The sequence below is a fragment of the Melospiza melodia genome, chromosome 13 (assembly GCF_035770615.1).
Source record: "Melospiza melodia melodia isolate bMelMel2 chromosome 13, bMelMel2.pri, whole genome shotgun sequence".
Lineage (NCBI taxonomy): Eukaryota > Metazoa > Chordata > Aves > Passeriformes > Passerellidae > Melospiza > Melospiza melodia.
The window spans coordinates 13,466,977-13,486,224 of NC_086206.1; the positions used below are offsets into that span (position 1 = coordinate 13,466,977).

Genomic DNA, 19,248 nt, shown 5'->3' on the forward strand with positions numbered 1-19,248 from the left:
CTTCAGGGTGTTTGGTTTTGATCAGGAAATGATCAATGTGTGAAAGAAGCCACATGGGTTCTGTACATGAAACAAGTATTTGTTAAGGAACCTCAAGAATTTTTAAGTAGTGCTTGCCGGCCAAAAATGTAAGTTCCTTTGTATGTATACCAGACTGTCTCTAAAATCTTATGCAAAAGCCTTTTCAAAACAGACATATCTGAAATTAAACCAGACAAGTTCAGCTGACCTTAGAACCTTAAAATTCAGATCATGTTCATCCTGGGACTGGCAAAAGCTGAGGAGCTTAACAATAGCAATCCAAACTTGATGGATCTGCTGCTTGGATATAGGTTACACTGAGTAAATGTTAGTCTTCTTTCTCAAAACACAGCTTTCCTCTTCAAGCAGTCTAGTGCCACACAATAAGAAATGTGGAGGGGGTTTTTCCTACCAATCAAACCCAAAACTCAAAGCAAAATCAGCAATGCAACAAAAAATAATTAAATAATGTACCTCAAAATTATAAAATTAATTCCTATAGATTTACCTAGCCCTTCTATAATCCTGTCATGGGAGATAAAATTCATCCCAGCACCCAGGAACCTGAATACCCTTGCTCAATAAAAATTCCTGTTGGTAATATTAATACACTTTTGGATGAGAATGAGGACTTTGAAAACCTAAATGCAAAAATTAGACCTTCAGGATCTCAAAGCATTTGAGCCAAATACCACTGTGCTCAGAGGTATTCTGTGTTGACTTCAGGATTGAAAAGGATTGAGAAAGGAAAATAGAACTTATTTCATGTATATTCTTGTTGACATTCCAGCTGTGTTTTTAAGCTGACATTTTCAAGGTGGACTAAACATACATTACTGTTGATTTTTAAGTTTCTTATTACAAGAATATAGAATAGTATATTTGATTCTCAAAAAGTCATAAGCATTGAGACATTTACACCTCCTATAAACTCAGTACTTTTAAAGTTTTTACTAAAACCTCTGATAACATGCAAACACATTTTACTGCTAGTGCTTTGGAGTTGTTTCTGGGACAACACAAATCTCTCACTCAAAGGAAAAGTACACAGTCTACACAAATTCATAACAGCTTCTCTAAATGAACAGCACTATAGTTCTAATTTTAGCTATGAATATTATTGCTATGAACTCTAAGCACTCTACTTCTAATGAGATGCTATCATAACACATGCAATTACAAATATACCCTGTAACCTTTGTAACACAGTCTGTTTTCATCTCTGCATTTTTTTCCAGAGTCTATTTTAGACTGTGGGTGGTGCAGCATTACTTTTAAGAAAATCTAGAAACATAAAAGCAAATTCATTCCTGAACATTCTTAAGCTCACAGAGAAGAGCTATTTAAAACACATTTGATCCAGTATTTTTTAGTCTTGATATTAAACATCTCTTGTCCTCCTCGACTGCAGGAATTTCAGAAACTTTTTTAAACAACAAATCATCTAATTTTAATATATTATCCATATTTAGTGTTTAACATTCATCTTAATACTTAAGAATTATTCTTTTTGGGGATTCCTCCCTCCTCTCCATTTTATTGATCATGGTGTATCACTAGAGTTCAAGTACTAGATTCATTTAAGCACCAAGGATTTGAAAGTAGTTTCATCTTTACTTTCACAATTATTTCCCCATTGTTAGGGAGGAGCAAACTGGTTTACAGATTAAAAGACTCCTGCAGAGCAAAGAGTAACTTTTGTACATGCAGCAGCCTTTGAACTGCCAACTTCTTCAGGGTCAGCTTCTGATCCTTGTGCAAATTTTGAACCTGGATTAATACTCACAGTGTTTGCTACTTCTTTCCTTTATAAAGAAATCAGAAATTTTAATAATCTCCAACTATTAGGCCTCCAATGCCAAAAATTAAACTGAAGAAAAATAGAAGGTTTGCACTTCATTGCTGTGACAGTAGCCACTGTGGCAGTGATGACATTGATAAAATAACTGTACTCCCTACCTTTTATATGCAGCACATAAAACTTTGAGGGAGGATTCACAGAACAAAGCTGCACACACAGTGAGAATGATTGAGGGCAAAGCAAGATTCCTGAACAATTCTGCCAACCAACTTTTATTGGGGTCCAACATTTGTATCAAAACTTCCTCCCAAACTGGAAAATATCCATTTTCATGAAGAGAATATGCACTTTCTGGGGTGCTCTTGCTAAGAGACCCTCCAGCCACACTTCATGATATGCAAAACTACAAAGCAAATGTTCAAAGTCGAAATAGAATTCTTATACTCTGAATTCTGTAATCCTGGAGAGATAGTAAAAGGGGTTGAATGTCACACACAGTTTTTAGCCCCAGCCTGATATTCACCAAGTCTTACTGGCATGCCCAAACCCACCTGGAGCCCTCAGTGGAGCAGCACAGACTGTTTCATGCATGGTTTGGAGCCAGTGACACACTGATGGAAGCCAATACAGAGAGTAGCAATGGGAAAGAAACAAGAGAGGGATCAGTGTCTGTGCTAAACTGGTTCAGGGTGGGAACTTGAGGCATAGGGAAACTTCATTTAAGTGTCCAGCTTTACTTTTCCAAGAGAAGTTGCCAAGGTCCCTGACGTCACGAAGATGAAGTGAGTTTCGCTCCTAACATGGGCTTGCAATCTTCTGCATTGGAAGCAAATCAGCAATGGAGTTGTACAAGGACAAATTTTGACATTGCACTGCTTAATTTCTTTTTCTGACAAACAACTGGATTTGATAAAAGCCAGTCATTTTCCAGAACCATTTCTGTAATTTTTTGTTTAGAGGTCAGGTACATTGTGTCCGCATATGCGTATGCAAATGTCAAAAATTCCTTTCTATTGGTGTGAAGACCTAAAATTAATTTGCAATCATGTATCTTTGAGTTTAACTCCAGTGTTTGTGCATACTGTGGCATGTCAAATGCAATGTGTAATCTAGTTTTCCTTTGTCTTTAGGTGTAGGCTATGCAGTGATACTCATAGCTCTTTACGTGGGTTTCTACTACAACGTTATCATAGCCTGGTCTCTGTATTATCTATTTTCATCATTCACATTTGAGCTCCCCTGGACAAACTGCCACAACAGCTGGAACAGCCCAAACTGTACAGATCCAAAACTCTTCAATGCATCAGTGCTTGGCAATGGTACTAAATACTCCAAGTACAAGCTCACTCCTGCAGCTGAATTTTATGAGTAAGTGTTGACCTAACTTCACTATTTATTCAAAATTCTGTGTCTAAGGGAGTTTCCTCTTGAAGGTAAAATAGTCTGTATCCAGCCTCCAGAGCAAGCATCAGAAGACTAAGGGTGAAATGGAGCTGTAATGTTGGTCGGTATGCCTGGGTGACTGACTTTTGCCTCTGTGATCTTTGGTTTCTCCTGTACTAATGCTGTGATTGCTGCTGAGCAAAATGGGACTGGACAAGACACAAACATTCTCTATGTGCCACTTTTGCTTGCACCAGCTTTGCTAGGGCAAGGAAACACAGCAATATTCTGACAGAGGTGACTGCATGCCAAATTGAGCTGAATTTAAGGCTTTAAAATAACAATTTGTTCACAGATGTAGACTGCTGTTCTACTCACAAAATTTCAGACAACAGACCTCTGTTTGTTCCACTGCTTCAATAGTTCAGTGAAGTGAGATAAAACACTGAGCAGGAGGAAAGAGCCGGGTTATAGAAAGACAGGCTTTTACCAATGCCTAAGCAAAAGAGTGTTCAGCAACCTGGGCTGAGACAGGCAAAGGCAGGCTTAAATCAAACAGCTGGAATCAAACCCCAAAAGGTACATAAATTAATAACTGAACTATTAAACAAAGATACCAAAGTCTGCATAAACATTTTCATTATGGGCTTATAGGGGAAAATGAGATTTGATTAGGAGAAAGGGGATGAGCATCAAGCTATTGAATCAGCTTTTGAATTAATCTGAATAATGAATCAATTAATATTTCTGTGTTTGGAGTAGAAAGATATTAGGGCACACAACTGCTAAGCAGTTAGTCCAACCTTGCAGAAACAAAGGGAAAACACTGTTTCCATAAATAACCAGCAGGGATCTTGGGGTCTCTGTTTACAGCTCTTTAACATTTGTGGCCACTGTTTTTCTCTGAAGACAGCAGTGAAAGATCAGTAGCGATACACAAACTGCTGGCAGGGGTTTGGGTAAACGAAACTCAGTGCTTTGAAAACAAGATGGGGGCTTGAGTTCAAAGGAGCTTACTGAAATGGCAAATAATGACAGCTGTGAAATCTACTGCCCTTACAATAAAGGGCTTAAGTCTTAGTGAAGTAAAATGCAATCCCTACCTTCATGCTTTGCCTTTTTATTATTTAAAATGGTTCTGAGCAACTTCTGCTATCACCTCATGTTTGGGCAATGATTTTGACTTTGTAGTGGGTGAGGTTGTGCTAGAATCAATTAATGATGTTTTGATTTACTTCCACTGATCTGGGGAACAGCTCAATTAATGATTGTCTGTACACTGAAACTTGAAATATTATGGTCCTTTCCTCATCATGAATAAGATTCAAGGTGCAGTGTTCAGAAGATAAGAACAAAAAGGGAATTTCACATTTCATTTTGCTTTAATCCCTGAATTTCACAGCTGTAATTAGGTCACTAGGCCCTGTACTTATTAATGACTAGATTACATTGCAAAAATGAGAAGGGTAACCACTTAACTAAAACCCTCTATAACATCTGTTTTCCCAGCTGTAAAAACAGGGAATCACAAGAGGCATTATATTCACTTATCCAGTATTTGGATGAGCTCATCAGGCCCAGCTGTACAGCTCAGGTGTCAACCCAAACTCATACAAAGTCTCAGTGTATTCCCATCCAACCTATAAACTGAATCAGAAAACAGATTCTTTCCTATATCAAATAACCCAATTCATGCTCATGGTCTTCTTACAACAAGGAGAGTTCAATCTTTTGATTATAAAGTTTCATATTTTGTGCCAGAGTCACAAAAGGAAATGGGAAGGGATACACCTTAAACTTGGTTCTTTGGTTTGTACAGTTACATCAGAACACTCACACACTCGGTGGGCAGGCTGAGGGGGAAGCAGGGAGACCAGAAACACCAAACATTTATCTTGCAGTTGGAGAGTGACTGAAAAGAGGTACTTCCAAGACAGGACTCAAGCATAGAGCTGGTATGATTATTCTGGAAAGACACAGACACTTCTTTTTGAGACAATTCCTTCACACTAAGCTGGCCTGACCAAGGATTTAGAGTTGATTATTTCCTAAAGCCCTGTAGCTGCCAGAGCTGACTGCTTCTATCTCCAGCAGCACAGGAATAAACTGTAGGAGGAAGTGGGAGTGCTGTGATGTGACAGTTCATCAAATACTACAAGAATGGTACCTCAAATTCAGCAGAAATATGCTGGTTGTCACTACTTCTATTGAGTGAGAAAAGGGAAAACTTGCAATCTAGGCCAAATCTATCAGCTGTCCAGTATCTGGCTGGGAGGAAAAGCAGAGAGAAACCTCTAAGTCTCAGACTTGGAAGAAATAATTTCAAATTGCAAATTTCATGACAATGACAGGAGAACCTTGAAGAACATATTTTGCTTTTGTTTTCAAGCCTCAAAACCTGAGCAGAGCTTAAGTTTGATGTCCTTCTTCACTGAAGTCTTCTAGAGAGTTTCTTTTAACAAGTCTGGTTTCAATTGTAGAGGCTTAATTCAGGCCAAGGCACCACTGATGTCATGGGGACAACTTCTTACAACAGGAAGGAGCAGGACCTCTCCAATACTTCATTAGAGATGCTTAAAATCAACTATCAAGTATTTGTACACTGTAAACTTGGCAAACCAAGCTAAAATCCAATATCAACTGGTGCCTTTCTGCTAAGTAATAGCCAGTAATATTCCAGTTAGGAATAAGATGTCAACTCCGCATTTCTTTAGGTACACACATTTCTTTAATTCCTTCCCTCTTCAGTGGTTTGGAATTAAACACAGAAAATGAAAAGAACCTTCTATCCTTTCCACACATGTTAAAATAATTCAAGACAAACCTTTCTTCTTTTTTGGAAAAACATGGGCATACTTTATATTTGTTCTCTCCATTCTGGTGTCTGCAAAAGGTCTGTTACCATCCTGCTTTCATTTATGCTGGCAATTAAAAATACCAGTTTAGAGGAGCAAAGGCACTATTCTTCTCACAAGGTACTGTGCCTGCAAGAAATCACAGTCTGTTGTAGAAACAAATGTTGGCCATTTTTTTAGAAAAAACAGTGAAAATGTCAACATCATTGGGCTACAGCTATTCCCCTCTGACAATACTTTTTCTCAGGGCTGTAATCCATTCTTTCTGCATGAGAAATTTTACAGGGAAATTTTCATGCCAGATTCAGTAAAGGAAATTCACAGAATTCCCAAGTCTGCCCAGCTGTGTGCAATTGCAAAAACCTACCTAAGGACAAGGAATTCCCTTACAGCAGTCTACATTTGTCATATTTATGATTTATGAAATTTATGAGTAGTGTGTGAACCAACAACATCCTGAAAAAAACTCCTCACCCTAAGGTTACTTTTGTAGACCAGCAGGTTTGTGCTTTAGGGTACAAATCTTCACTGGAAATGCCACCACAGGCAAAGGCTCCACATAGTTCAATATGACAGCAAATGGAGTGATCAGTGCTGTGGACCCCAGTGATGCAGGAACCCATCCTCCATTAAGCAGTTGGGAAGCAACTTCTCCCAAAAGAGAAAACACCATTTCAAAAGTCAGCACAAGCAATTCTGCCTAAGAATGCTTATAAATTCTGCCTATAAATGCTTATAAAAACTTAATCAGGCAACAAGAACTAATGAGGGTGGATAGCCCTGTATTCTGCTAATCACATCTGGCCTTTCCATTCAGCTCTTCTGAAACAGTAAATTTTGGAGAGTCATGAACGTGCTGAAGTGGGGCACAGCAGCAAAGGAGGTCAGAATTGCTAAGTTAGTGGGAGAATAAAGTTTTCAGTGCATTGAGATAAACATTCTCTCTATTATCATGATTCAGAAAGAAATTTTACCTCCAATGAGACAACCCCAGATGTACAGACAGACAGGGAATGAGATGCTGGAAAGCAGTGCCATGAAAAGGGTCCTCCTAGTCCATGGCAAGCTGGACATGAGTCAGGAGGGCCCTGGCAGTCAGGGTGACATCCCTGTCCTGGGGACACCAGGCCATCACAGGGACAGCTGGGCATGGAAGGGGATTGTCCTGCTATGCTCTGGGGGGGGCTCACTTCAAGTGCTGGGGCAGTTTTGGGCACCACAATATAAAAAAGGTATTAAGATATTATAGAGCATCTAAAGGAAGGCAATGAAGATGGGGAAGGGCCTTGAGGGGAAGCTGTGTGAGGAACAGCTGAGGTCACTGGGTCTGTTCAGCCTGAGGGGAGACCTCAGTGCAGTCACAGCTTCCTGGAGAGGGCAAGAGGAGAGACAGGCACTGATCTCTCTCTGCAGTGACAGTGACAGGACCCAAGGGAGTGGCTGGAAGTGGTGTCAGGGGAGGTTTATGTCAGATATCAGGAAAAAGTTCTTCACCCAGAGGGTGACTGGCCACTGGAACAGGCTCCCCAAGGAACTGGTCACAGCCCCAAGCCTGACAGCATTCAAGAAGTGATTGAATAATGCTCTCAGGCATGGGAGATGTGGACATTTCTTAGAGGTGTCCTATGCAGATGTAGCAGTTGTACTCAACCATCCTTGAGGGTTCCTTCCAACTTAGTCTGTCCTGTGATTAAGTACAAATAATAAGATAAATCAGCCAGGGTGCCACTGGTAAATTATGTGTTTCCCAAAATCTAGCTTGCAGTCCATCACACAGCTCCATTCTCCAACACAAGAGGGAGCTGAAATATCTAGAGAAAACCCAGATGCTGCTGCATCCCCCTGGATTGTGGCCAGCACCCCAGGGTGGGGGTGAGGCACACAGGGCTCACACAAGCACTGCACCTCAGATGGCTCAGCTGCTCTCCATGCTCTGGGCTGTAGGACAGCAGTGCCCAGAGCCAGGATATCCTTCAGCATTGCAGCTGTGCCTACTCAGAGCTCTTTGCAAAGCATCCAAAGACACCCAAGCAGCTCAGACAGCAGCCCTGGATATGGCAGAGCTGGGCCTGAGCCAGGCCACCCCTGTGGCACCTCATGGGGAGCCACCCTGCTCCCTCTGCACTGCACCCCAGCCCAGTCACAGACACCCTGCTGGCCAGCCTGCATGGAGCCAGCTCAGCTCTGCAGGATTTGTACCACAGGCTCTGCCTCACACTGCTGTGTGGGCACAAACTGCCAGGAAAACCACAGCTCATTGTAAGCTGAATGTAAGTAGTGCTATTTGTGAAATAAAAAAACCTGGAGCCTGGCAAACTCTGCAAAAAGGGCTCTATCCACATCATGCAGCTAGCCTAACCTTCCACAGGTAAAGGAAAATCACATTTCATGCTCTGAATGAAACTGGCAGCCATGAGGACTGAACTGTGGCTGCCCAAATATATAACACAGAAGATGCATGTAGAAGAGCTTTCTAATTGAGCACAATTATCATGCTTCAAATTGCCTTCTAAATTGAGTATGCAATTTAATTTCTATAGATTGCACATTGTATACACTGACAGTTCTTTTAGCATCTTCAGTCTACAATTTACATTAAGTTATAAATCATAAAAACATAGTCTAACTACCAGAATGGGGAATATAGCTTGGGACACCTGATCCATTTTGCTGATTCTTTGTTTATGCAAGTTGTTTGAGTTTGATCTCACAAATATGACTACTAACTTTTAGAAGTACTTGGATGTTCCTGGAAGTACTTTATATGTTAACTAACAAATACATTTGTTAGTTAACATACTATTTTACTGATAATAATGAGATTCTTGAATTCTGAATCCATCTGATCCAACACGTCTAAAATTTAGATAAATGACACCCTTCTATTAAGCACATCAAATTTAGGCAAGTAACTTTTGCCTCTAACAAAAAGAGAAAGAATGAGCTTATAGAGCTGTAAACATATGTAAACATATTTGGACCGAAAATTAAAACTATCATTGATTTTGGATTGAAAAAATGAGGCCTACTCCAAGAGCTTAAATTTGATCTATTTATGCAAAATTTTCTAAATTTCTAAAAGACAATCACATAAATCTGTCCAGGGATGAATAACACTTAAAGCCCCCTAGAAAGTACCAGTCTGACAAAACCATCTCAGAGAATTCTACACCTAAAACTCTTAAATCCTATTTTCTGGCTATAGCTTAAATGTGTTGGAGTGAAAATGACAGTGATTTTCAGGTCACAACCCTTGGCATTTCTTTATTTCCTGGTTTGGTTCCCTGTTTATGTACAAATATTCACCACTTCCATAATATGTTCTGAGTTGCTCAGAGTAGAGACAAAGCACACATTTAATGTAATCCTTATTTTACAGATGCGAAAGCCAAGATACAGAAGAATTTATTGGTTCCAACATTTCCTGTTATCAAAACTATGACTAGGGTCCTTCATTTACTGAGTCCTACTGAGCAGCTGCCCCATTGCCTCCTCAATAATTTGGTTTTAGCAGGGTTTATGTGTGAGCACCAAGCAGCTGAGCTGCCTGTTGGCTGTTCAGGGTCTGATGCCAAATCAAAGGGGACCCAAGTGCTGCACAAAGACTAAACAGAGTCAGAGGTACTAACAAACAAAGCACTGTTTGCAGATTTCTATGGAGGTGAACTGTTTCCCTTTAGCTGAGTGCAGTGTGGAAGGAAGGCAGGAACTGGTGCCAGAGTTGTGGGGTCACTGGGAGAATCTTCCCAGAAGAGAGCACAGGGAAGGAGAGAATGAGAAGAAATTTCCCTTGGGAGGAACCAGAATGTCTGAACGCAGCTTCAAATTGAGAGCCCTTCACATTCCTGCCCCTCCTGCAGAGAGGTGGACGGACTGTGGGAACCTGGATGTACAATCTCATTGCAAATGTAATTTACACTCCCTTACATGAGATGAAGTCCTAGGATAAACCAAGCCCCTCTGCACAAATCCCTAATTTCTAGTGCATGTGGCTTGGTTCTTGGTGATGTTTTAATTAAATATTTGTAGAGGTCTGACTAGAATATCAGAAAGCTTAAACAATTTATTTGTTTCTCTTGCATTTTGTCCAGTCTAATTAAATAGATCCCTATTCCACTGTCAGCTCCATCTGTTAATGTTTGCTCTCAGTCTTTCCCCCCATAATATTCTCTTCTCATTTTTGCATGTATTTCTCACTTACTTTCATTCTTTTCTCAATAACAACAATCTGCAAGCAAAACACTATTTCCAGTTGTCCTACTACCAATGGTTTTTCCTTTCTTTTTGACTCATTTGAACTCTGAGAGTTTATTTTGTTAGCAGAATTGGACAAACATCTCTCTATTCATGAAGGAAGGATTACTTTCAGAAACTTTTACTTAAGACAAAGCATGCTCAAGACATGCTTTGGACATAGTTTGAAGGAGTTGACAGAGAACAGAGGCTTCACAAAGCACCTCCACTGACTGCCAGTGGTGCCAGTAGGGCTCCTACTGCTGCCACTCCCATTCCTGCTGCCACAGCATGAGAATGCAAAAGGCTTTTCCCCCCAGTGACCTCACTGTGTTTCTGTGTGTCTGGTGTGTAGGAGGGGAGTTCTGCACCTGCACGAGAGCCGTGGAATCCACGACCTTGGCTTGCCCCGCTGGCAGCTCTCCCTCTGCCTCTTGGTGGTGGTAATCATTCTTTTCTTTAGTCTCTGGAAAGGAGTGAAGACTTCAGGAAAGGTAGAGCTAATATTGTCCTTCTGTCTTGACTGCATTCTTTTTCTACTTTAAGAAGTTACCTAATTTTAGAAAGCAAGAGAATGAATCACTGTTTTTGAGGCATTCTCAGGGATCAAACTATCACATTTCTTGTGTGGTATTCCAACTGAAAATTTTATAAAAGTACTATTTTTAATCCAGCATTGGTGGTTTCATCCAGAAAATATTTTTAAATAAACAAGATTGTCTTAAATGGGCATCTTCTTCTCAGCCAAATGTACTAATATTTCAATCATCTAAGAGGTTTTGGTTTTATTATATAAAATGCCATGTCAAGAGAAATATCTGATGAAAGTAATTCAAAATCACTGTTTGACATCCCTCACAAAATACCTCAACAGAAATTCTAGAGTTGGATACATCTGAGAGCTTTTTGTACATTTTCATGAAAGTTTCAGTTAACATCAGGCAATGACTGCACTTTTCAGTAAACAACAGAGAGATGAGGAGTAATCAGCAGTCTTAACACACACTGACACTGTCTTCTCTTTGTCAAAACTGTCTCCTACTGTGTCTGTAAACTTATATATGAAAATATTCCTGACATGTAACAGCATTTTCCCTCATGTCCTAAAAAGAGCTTCTCCATCAAACTGAATGGACTAAACCAAGAAAATGCCAGCTGTACTTGCTACATATTCTTAAATCTTCTGTAACAGCTGACTAACCTTTGGTATCTCTGTTGTCTGCAGGTTGTTTGGATAACAGCCACTTTGCCTTATGTTGTATTATTTGTCTTATTAATACATGGAATAACCCTGCCTGGTGCATACAATGGAATAAATGCATACCTGCATATAGATTTCAGAAGATTAAAAGAAGCCACAGTAAGTGTGTTCTTCTGTTCTCATTCCCTAATTATGAAACATATTGCCCTTGTTATTGAAACTGAAAATATTACAGCTAACTTCTGAAATTGAATAGCCACACTTCTGCCTCAGCACTGGTTCCCTTTCTCTGACAGTTTAACATTCCATACTCTCCCAAACAGGACTATCTCACTCTGCACCCAAACAACTCAGATCACAAAACACCTCTGTGAAGGCACTTACAGAACCTAAAAAAGTCCATGCTTTGACTATGCATGCAGTAAACTGCAATATCCTTTACACAGGAAATTGGAATAATGCAAAAATTTAGTACTCAAAAGGCTAAGAATTCTCTCAAGAAGAAAATCTTGCTTTCTGAATCTCTAGCTTTAATATTAATCTAGAAAACAAAAATACTGGCCTATGCAAGCCTTGATAAACATACAAAATCAGGACTAGCTCATCTAATTGAACCATAGTCCTTCATAGAAATAAGATTTTCAAAAGTTTGATGTTCTTATCTTACTATTGAAAGTGATGTACATTTCACTCTATCATTGAACATATACAAACCAACCCAATTTGTGGAGTAACTTGGAACTAAGACTTATTTCATACATTGTAAAGCAAAATCTACACCTACAGTCACTAATACATGAGATTGGCAGCATTTTAGACCTACAAAAAACAAAGACTACATTAACTCCCCTCTACTAAAATAAAAATAGCATAAAACATTTCTAAGACAGTAGTATCCCTATGGATGGGTTACAAGGCGATTCAAATGGTTATAAATCTGAAAAGAGACATCATTTTACTAAAAGGAAATGCACCATCTTGAAAAACTGCAGCTTTCAGAAATGTCTACAGTCTGTCCATATTTGCACTGTACCTTTCCTATGAATCCTATCTAGGTTTTTCTGAAATTATTAAAAAACCCTCAAGTGTTACAATACAGACATATTTTTAATATTCTTAGCCAAAGAATACATTCTTGGCTTTTTAATGCTAAATTTGAAAGCAGGCATTTCTCCAAAAACAGACCCAGACCCCATGACTATTTTGGAATAGTCCAATCAAACTCCAAATATGGGATTTTCACCCACCTTTGTCACAAGGCAGTAGTCACCCCAGTAATTCACATTTATGCCTACATATAAATATAAAGATGTCAAGATGAGCAAAGCAGGTACTTATATTTTAATTTTATATTTTAAGTGCTGTTTGGAAATAAACACCACAATTTCAGGTAGGTGTCTATGGAGCTGTACTAGCTGTACCAGGCCTCCATAATCACATCTGCCTTCTGCTGCTGGAAGGGCATTCTGTGTGCTGCCCTTTCTTGGCTTAATATTTCTGTAGCTGCTATTTAGATGACCCTAAAGTTATTTGTTTCTAGGACTACATTTTTCAAACAACAAAAAGTTACACTAGAATAATCAAAGACTAAAGATCACTTGTGCTGAGAAGTGCCACGAACTGCTTTGTCATGCCAGCCCTTCCCCTTGGAGACTGATCCTTGCTGCTGCAATGTGGGTTTAATCTTTAATTCTCATGCTCCAAAGAATAGAATCCCACTTCGTTTCTATGTCAATGCATCGTGGATGTGATATATTTATTTCTTCCAAATTGAGAATCTGACAAAGAAACACCCAAAGTCATAGGTGGTGATCCACAGAGGGCCCTGCCAAGGCTCTTCTAAGAGCCCTTAGAGCACCCTGACCATGGTCAAGGGGTGCCCCATTTTGTGGAGCCACAAACTGCACTGAACAAAAGTTATAACAGCATAAACACTGAAGAAGGCAGGAAAGACTGATGACTGCCTACTGTAAAATTTTCCTACTTGTTGATTTTTATTACATACAAAGCCAATATTCTGCCATAAAATAGATTAGATCACACATTGATCAGAAGCTGTGACAATGAGAAACCTGAGCTAGAATTCAGAACGAGCCCTCCTCTCTTACATCCTGCTTGGTTAGAACAAAGAGAATGTTCTGCATTTAATCTTAATTTCTGGTTTCTGCTCTTTCCCTTCACCTTGATCTTCTCAATTTGTTTCCTAATCAGTGTTTTAAGCCAAGACTCTTACTCAACAGATACTTCAACATGTGCTTAAATCCTTTGGGAGTCAACAGGATTTAAGCACGTGCTCAGGGGTGCTCGGTTAGTGAGAAAGGGTGAGTAGAACTGCATTGGCAAGATACAAGAGAGACACAGAACCACTAAAAACCAGTGTCTTATGGTGGCAGTGTGCAGATCTGGTTGGAGTTTAACAAATTTGATGTTTAAAATTTTCAGGAATTTTGTTAACAGCAAGAGTTATCTGAATTTTTCAAAACACAAGAAGAAACAGAGGAGACTGCACCCCTCTTTCTGCATTCCTATTCACATAAACGGTTTTCAGAGAGAACAACCCTATATGATCTCAACCTTTGTGTGAAAATAGAATATTAAGATATAGCTGCTACATAAAAAGAATGAATAAGGAATTAAGGTTACAGGATTATTTTGTTATTCATTGAAAGAAATCCATAAAACCCTCTATGAACTACAGTTTGAAAAAATCATATCCTCCCATCCACTGGCTAGCAATAAACACTCCATAGACTGCTCTTCATTTTATCTTTCAAGTAATCAACTCTCCACAGTTCATAAAATCAAGTTTTTCTACAAACCCAGAGTACCATAAGTGGTTCACAGTGTCCAGCAGGCAGCAGTTGAAAGCATCCATCATCTATGTTGAGAAAAAAAAGAGATCACCAGCCTAAGTGCTTTCATATATCATGTCAGCATGGGAGAAGGCACTCTCACCCTTCCACTAGGCCAAATATGAAAGTGTAGCACTGAACTCCCAATGCAGAGGGAGCTCACAAGCTGCTTAGATCTGTTAGAAAGTTCCTGCTGAATAGATATATTAGATCTGATTTTGTAGAGATGGATGAATGATGAAATCCAGTGCTTTTCATAGTTCTTTCAGAGTTCTTGGCAGATTTAATCAAACATTGCAGATCTCATTTTGAGAAATGTTGAGTATTATTCGTACCACTGACTTCACTACTTCTGTTGAAGATTTTCATTTAAAAATCTCTGTGTAACAACAGAAGAGGGTTAACCAAGGCTATTTTCAGGTTTCTGGTTCAGGAAACCAGGACTGTGGCATTGTTCCTGACTGGATGAATGGATATTGCTAAGAGGGACACTTTAGAAAATATTACACTTTTAAAATATTTTCCCTGGTGGACAATCCTTAAAATTATCAAGTTGGATCTAAACTGAAATTTAATGGCTATCACAGAAATAACTCTTTCTCCAATTAAGTGAGAAAGCTGAGAGATAAATCTGCATGGAGAACCATGCAGAGTGTCCACAGCACATCTGTCCTGTTTCAGCTCCTGAACCAAGGAAGTATCATGTAAAGTGCCCTAACAGTCACACAAAGGAAGCTCTGGTATGGGAAAGAAAATGTCCTATAACTCTTGACCCATTAAATATTTTTAGATTTCTGGTTGTGCATTCCAAACTAACTTGGAACAAGAGCATTTCTGTCACGCAGGAGAAAAACCCTGTGATCATTTCAGTGCTGGGTGAAATCTCAGAATTCCCTGTCCCAGTGCTCAGCCCAGCAGGGCAGCAGTGTCTGTGTGCTCTGAGGAGTTTCCCTGCTCCTGCTCCCCCCTCACCACCTCAGGTGGGACCATTCCAGACCAGGGCCAGGCTCCATGTGACACTTACACTCCCCTTGGCGTGAATGCCAGTTCTTTTCCAAAAGCCCTTCCTTGCTTTTCTGCTGCTGTATCCTTGTGGCTGAACTGACCCTGGCACTGTTGGTGTCGTTATGCAGGTATGGATTGATGCAGCCACTCAGATATTTTACTCCTTAGGAGCCGGGTTTGGTGTTTTAATTGCATTTGCCAGTTACAATAAGTTCGACAACAACTGCTACAGGTAAGAGCTGCTGCAAAATCATTTTATTTTACTCTGACTGCAGCTGAAAGCTATCCTTTTATCTTCAGTCATATATTAATGATGGTGAGTTTTGTGTAGACATAGTAACCAACCCAAATCTTGAAATTCTGTTCTCCTGAGTGAAATTTTAGTAACAGGAACCTGCCAAGATATCTGCTGCTCTCCAAAGCAGAATAGGATTAGGTTTGGACTTTAGACAGCTGTGTAAACTGTGCTGGTGTTTGCCTTTCAAAAGTACCATTAAGTGCAACAGTGAACACAGGATGAAATCTTATTGGTGCAGGAACAAAAAGCAGAAAGATCCCAGCTTCCAGAAGTGCTTCTGTGCTTTGGGATTATATTTCTGATATTTTACATTGCACTCCAGTTTAGGAATGCACTTTAAATCAAGTCAGTTTTCAAGTGTTTTGCTGAATCACCACCATGGAAATTCAACCAGAATCACTCTGCACCTTCTGAGAAATCCCAGCAGTTAGATGTTTTGTCAACATTAAATTTTGAAATAAAAACAAACATCACTTTTCCAATGAAATATAAATTCAGAAAGCAGATATATTATAAATGCATTGTGAACTGAAGGATGGGGGAATACGTTAAAGAAAATCTCCATCTGGTTCTTAAAGTTTTTTCTCACTGGGCTGTTCTTCTCTCCACGTGTAGGGATGCTTTGCTGACTAGCACCATCAACTGTGTCACAAGCTTCATCTCAGGATTTGCCATTTTCTCCATATTGGGCTACATGGCTCATGAGCACAAAGTTAAAATTGAGGATGTAGCTACTGAAGGTAGGAAGTTAATCCTATACTAATTTTAACCCTTCTGCCCCACCATTTCTCTGCAAATATGTTTATATTTGTTTCCAACAAGTGTGTGAAAACCTCATGGAAGTGAACAATTAACTTACTTGGAACTAGAACTCTGTTTGAATCCCTTGTTGAAATGTGAACTGTAAATGTTATTGCATCACCTCACCTCTACTGAATTGAGGTTCCCCAGAATCTTGCCCCAAAGGTTTTTTCCATTCAACAAACAGATTCTGGACAGAATCTTACAAAGGTATTGCTGTTCAGTGCCCCAGGTGACTGGTTTGGATGGTTCTGCTAAACTCAGCTCTGTAACCCTCTCACTGGGAACAGGTCACCCATGGCCTCAGCTCCTGCCCCTCTCATCGCATCCAAGAGTTCTCTTGCCAAACAGGCAACACATCCACACAATTCCTTCTCCACTACATAGCTGAACAATAACTAGGAAGTGTGCAAATCCAACAAAATATTATTCAAAGTTGAAAATAATGGGATAGTTGTTTTTTTTTTTTAATACCAAACCATAACAAGTAAATAAATAAAGTATTTTAGATATATTTTGTTATAATGCAAATCTTGTTTTAACAATACACAGAGCATGACAAGGACTGAAATTAAAGTCAACTTAGTCATGATTTATCTTATTAAAATGAGCACTTTTGTGAAGATAAGAAACATAATAGTGACACCTCTTTTTCCCCTTTTCTATTCCAGGAGCTGGTTTAGTTTTCATCCTGTACCCAGAGGCAATTTCAACTCTTTCAGGATCTACATTTTGGGCTGTGGTGTTCTTCATCATGCTCCTTACACTTGGCATTGACAGTTCTGTGAGTATTTTCTCCTTCTAGACTTGACATTGTTCTTTTCCTGTCGTATTTTGTAACTAAAGAGGCATTTGCATTTAGCAGGAGATTACATTTCAAGTAAACATTCTGTACATTTCCCAAACCTGTTTGCACAGTCATAGACAGCATAGCAATAACTATTACTCACTGTATTATAAAGACTCTCCATCATTAAGAGGTTTAGGAAAAGATTAAATCTTGGACAAGCCAGTAAATATTTACTCCCTGCTACTTTTTTATGACTTTACCGAGAGGCTGTTCATCAACAGTTATTACTATTTAAAGGTCCAACAACACTACTATGAACTATTACTGCTATGAACCTGCAAAAAGGTTCTGGAGCCCTGCTTGCAAAACACAAATAAAACATTGAGTAGAGTGGTTTCTAGAAGGGATTATTTTATGTGCTGAAATCCATTAATCTGCTCTAGACAGACAATGCCTGAAGGTACTCCCTTTGTTTTTCTACAAGCCATGATGCAGAATTTCCTGTAAATTTAATCACAATTTAAAAATCATGCCAGAATATTTCCATAGTTTCATTTTCCTATAATCTTACTGTAAAGTGTCTGGTCTATCAAGTGTATTTGCTCTTTGATGAGTTTTACAACATAATATTCAGGATCACAGAAACTTCATCCCAGAGAATATTCCAAGTCGCCAAATAACTTTTTGTACTGCTTTTTTCTAGCAAAAAGGTCTCAAAGCCTCCTGTTATATTTAGCTTAAAGGTTGATAAATTTCAGCAGAACCAAATAGGGTCTTTAAGGAATAGTGAAACATGGACAAACTTTCATCCTCTTTAGTAGAGTAGGGGTTTCTTACTATTCCAAAGCATAGAAGTCTCTTTTAAAGTCCAGAATGTACAAAGTTGATGCAGGAATTTCTTGCTGAAATGGTAAAGGACTGTTTCCATTGCTTACAACCTCAGGAAAATTCATTCCTTTTCAAAGGCAAGAAAGGGAAAGAATGAATTGACATGGAAAAGAGCAAAACTTAAAACAAATAAGGGGTTGCAGTAGGAAGCTTTGGTAATCATTGGCAAATATCTGAATGAGATCTTGTGGAGTGAGGGCTAAGCTGTAAAGGTCAGATTCAGGACTAAATATTTCCAAAGTGTTTAGATTTTTGGATTCCAGCTAAGGCCAATGAAGTTTGTCTATATAGACTAAAATCTGCATCCTTAGACAAAAGTTTGAGGGAAGATTATATCTGGGATTGTAGTTTGACAATTTTTCAACTGTAAACAAATATAAAAGATTGAAATGAAGGGTTTAGCACAATAAAAGGACATGAATGACCAATAGGAAAAGGATGACAAATGAAAAGAAGGAAGAAGAAAATTTATGCTCAGAAGTGTCTAGATCCAAAATAGTTAACTTTGTAACAGCAGTAAATGCAGGGCAATGTAAAGAAACATAGAAGTGGCTTTAGATTACAGAACATATTTTTCCTACAAATAGAGAAAAGGCTTTCTGCTGGAGCTAATTAAAACACAGTGAACTAGTGAACTGTGGCCAAGTTTAGTTCTTTCCTTCTAAAAGGGGAAGGATTTACTGGTTCAAGATTTGTATAATTTCCCAAAGAAAACTCAAGTTCTGCTGTACTTTTTATGGTGATAATTCTCTGTTACTGGTTTCAACCAGGAATGCTTTAATCAAACTCTTATAGGGAAGAGACAGGCTGTGTCAGCACCTGCTAACCAGCTATTGTGTTGCACCAGGCACTTCAGGTCTTGCCTTGGTCTTTTAGCATCACAAAAAGCATAGAATTAAGCCTCTCCAAAATATTAAATAAATTTGTTTACTATGATAAAAGACTGAAATTTATTTTCCAAAGCTTTTTGTTGGAGTTTGGGGGCAGTACACTTTCATTAATGGAAAGAAATGAAAATTCATAACCACATACATAATCCAGCAATTTAAATGAAAATTTGGAAAGTACCTTTCCTGTATTGCAAAACAATAGCTAATGTTCCTCATTAACTTCTAGAAAG

At 38.9% G+C, this 19,248-nt stretch overlaps 1 protein-coding gene across 1 annotated transcript in view; it reads left to right on the forward strand.

Annotated features, from left to right (window-relative positions):
• The window catches only part of SLC6A2 (solute carrier family 6 member 2), a 55,125-nt gene that overhangs the window by 22,175 nt on the left and 13,702 nt on the right, over positions 1–19,248 (forward strand). The window contains exons 3-8 of the mRNA XM_063167796.1: positions 2,953–3,190; positions 10,649–10,787; positions 11,519–11,653; positions 15,480–15,583; positions 16,265–16,389; positions 17,122–17,234. Coding sequence (XP_063023866.1) covers positions 2,953–3,190; positions 10,649–10,787; positions 11,519–11,653; positions 15,480–15,583; positions 16,265–16,389; positions 17,122–17,234 — 854 coding nt within the window. The remainder of the gene's footprint in view (positions 1–2,952; positions 3,191–10,648; positions 10,788–11,518; positions 11,654–15,479; positions 15,584–16,264; positions 16,390–17,121; positions 17,235–19,248) is intronic.